The 2,741-nt window shown below is 38.5% G+C and overlaps 1 protein-coding gene across 1 annotated transcript; it reads right to left on the bottom strand.

The window, feature by feature from the left end:
* Nucleotides 1-516: 516 nt before the first annotated feature.
* LOC112198672 (zinc finger BED domain-containing protein RICESLEEPER 1-like) lies at nt 517-1,779 on the bottom strand. Its single transcript, XM_024339804.1, has 2 exons — nt 910-1,779; nt 517-819 (listed from the first exon to the last, which is right to left on the bottom strand). The coding sequence occupies exons 1-2, from the start codon at nt 1,777-1,779 to the stop codon at nt 517-519; spliced, it is 1,173 nt and encodes a 390-aa protein (XP_024195572.1).
* Nucleotides 1,780-2,741: the final 962 nt, after the last annotated feature.

Raw genomic sequence — 2,741 nt, 5'->3', positions numbered from 1 at the left:
TCCACACAACTACACACTTCAATTCCAAATTGTCAAAAACTAAGTTCTTAAACACTCGAACCATAACTGAAAATGTGCAAACGACCAAATAAAATCTTCAAACTTCAAAGTTCAAACATCTATCACATTACCGGCTGCCCCAAGCTTTCCCTTGCCTTTTGCTCTTGGAATTGGAGCTGGACACACATTGGTTTTGCTAGATGCAGTGCTTTCATGGTCTGCAAAATAAAAGAAAAAAGAAAGAGTGATGTAAAATGTAAATGCCTATGCACTGAAAATACTGAAAACAGTCAAAACACATGTAAAAACTAAAGAGTAGATACCTTTCTCAACCTCTTCATAAAACTCATGGTTTTCAATTGAGCAATCATCAACAACCTCTGCAATATCATCCCCTAGCAACCAGTTCTGCATGCAAATCAATCCCTCCACTGTTTTAGGAGTTAATGAGCTCCTAAAACAGTCAATCACTCTCCCTCCTGTTGAAAAACAAGACTCTGAGGCCACTGTGGCAGTCTAAATTCCAAGAACATCCCTTGCTATTGTTGCCAATACTAGAAACTTGTAGCCATTTATCTTCCACCAGCACAGGATATCAAAGCAATCTTTATCATCAGTTGGGTCCCATGGAGCATCCAGGTATTGATCCACTTCATGTGCTATCACTGCCTCACTGCTTTCTTCAACAACCTTCTTCCAATTATTGAGCAGCTGGCCTCTAACTCCTCCTCTGCTGCTTGTACTTGTAACTGTGCTAGACGAAGAGCTTGGAGATTGTTGCCGTTGCAGGTGTCTACCTCCATCTACAACCAGGACATACTAAGACAAAAAAGACAGAAATTAATATATTTTTGAAACCAAGTAAGCAACTGAAATTCAAACAATGGAAGTATGCAACTAATGTAATACCTTATCATAGAGAGCAAGTAGTAGGGTTTTAATTTCGAAGGTTCTTCTCAAACCTTCAGTTTGAAAGATGTGAGTCATATTCTTCAACTTGAACCTTGCATCTAATACAAGGCCAATGATGATCATGTGATTGATATCATGAAATGAACCATAGTACTTTAACCATCTAGATCTCATGTTGGTTGCCATATCCATCAATATTTTCTCAGTTTTTGATCCCTTAGCAATCTCAGGTGCCAAAAACATGTTTTTTTCCATGGTAATCACATCATGGAAAGTTGTGTGTATAGTGGGGTGCAATGATGTACTAACTCTCAATGTGACATCATAGAATACTTTTAGAAACTCCACAAAGACCTCAGCCTTCTCCCAATCTCCCACTTCTGAAGGTCCAACCCTATTTCTCTTATTCTTGCTTGGTACAAGATTTCCATCTTCATCATATTCTTCATCTAGTTCCTTGAAGTAGTTTGCAAAATTGCTATCTTCATCTTCAGCCATCACTGTAAATGCTTTCTTGAACTTCAAAGCTACTTCCAACATTAGATACGTGTTGTTCCACCTAGTTGGGACATCCAAACACACAAGTCCCTTACAGGGAAGCTTCTCTCTCTCCACAGTCTTCTTAAAAATATCCAATCTGTTTGCAGAAGATCTCACAAACTTCACTGCATTCCTAATTGCTAACACAGACTTTTGCAACCTCTTTAAGCCATGCCCCACTATTAAGTTAGTGATGTGAGCAGTGCATCTCACATGCATGTATTTGCCACTCAAAATTTGCTGATAAGATGCAGACTTGTTCATTTTAGACACAAGCCACTCTAAAGCAGACTTGTTTGCAGAGGCATTATCAACTATAATGTACATGACTTTCTCAATTCCCCAATGCACTAAACATGACTCAATAAGCTTCCCTATTGATGACCCTTGATGATTTTGAATCACACAGAAATTAATAACCCTCTTGTGCATTTTTCAATCTATGTCAATGAAATGGGCAGTAAACACCATGTAATTGACATTTTGAACACTAGTCCAAGTATCGGTGGTTAGACTCAACCTATACTTCCTCAAAGTCTTCCTCAAATCCTTCTTTGAAGTATCATATATACTTAGAAAGGTCCTACACAATTTCCTTCTAGAGGGAACATCAAAAAGAGGACACGCTTTAACACAAAATCTATTAAAGCCTTTCTTCTCCAAAAAACTAAAAGGAAGCTCATCAATGACAACCATGTCTACACAAGCTTCTAAATAATCATCTTGACTGTAAGTTACTGTGGTCAATCTATTGCCCTTAAATTTATCACCAACAAGATTTTTCTGCGACTTATCCATATTAGGAGGATAATATCTACAATTCATGTTAATGTGCCTAATCATACGAGAAGTGTCATTCTTAGAACTGTCAACAGCAAAATCACCAACCTTTCCCCTAAGACAGTAGATGCAATGAGCTCTCTTATGAACTATCTGAATGTCTTTTCCATCAGCATCTTTTGCATGTTCAATCTTATCATACTCCTTAAAATGGTCCCAAACAAAGCTACGTTTTATACCTGATTGTTCATAAGGAGCCTCACCTCAGATGCAGCAGCTTCTCTTCCAGAAGGTTGACTTGCAGTTACTTGACCTACTTCAAGAGTTGGATTTGGCCGATTTGCAGCTTCGGGTTGGCTTGTACCTTCGAGCTGTGCAGGAAAAGTTGGTGATGTGGCTGTTGAAGAATCCTCAAGACCAGAAGCATCTAATGGAGATCTAGCTATTTTCTTCCCTCTAGCCATCAGCTTCTTCAAGCTGCAAGATCTTATTGAACTAAAATTGATGAC

Source organism: Rosa chinensis, chromosome 4 (assembly GCF_002994745.2).
Source record: "Rosa chinensis cultivar Old Blush chromosome 4, RchiOBHm-V2, whole genome shotgun sequence".
NCBI lineage: Eukaryota > Viridiplantae > Streptophyta > Magnoliopsida > Rosales > Rosaceae > Rosa > Rosa chinensis.
The sequence above is the reverse complement of the archived record's forward strand: the minus strand, read 5'-3'. Positions and strand labels throughout refer to the sequence as shown.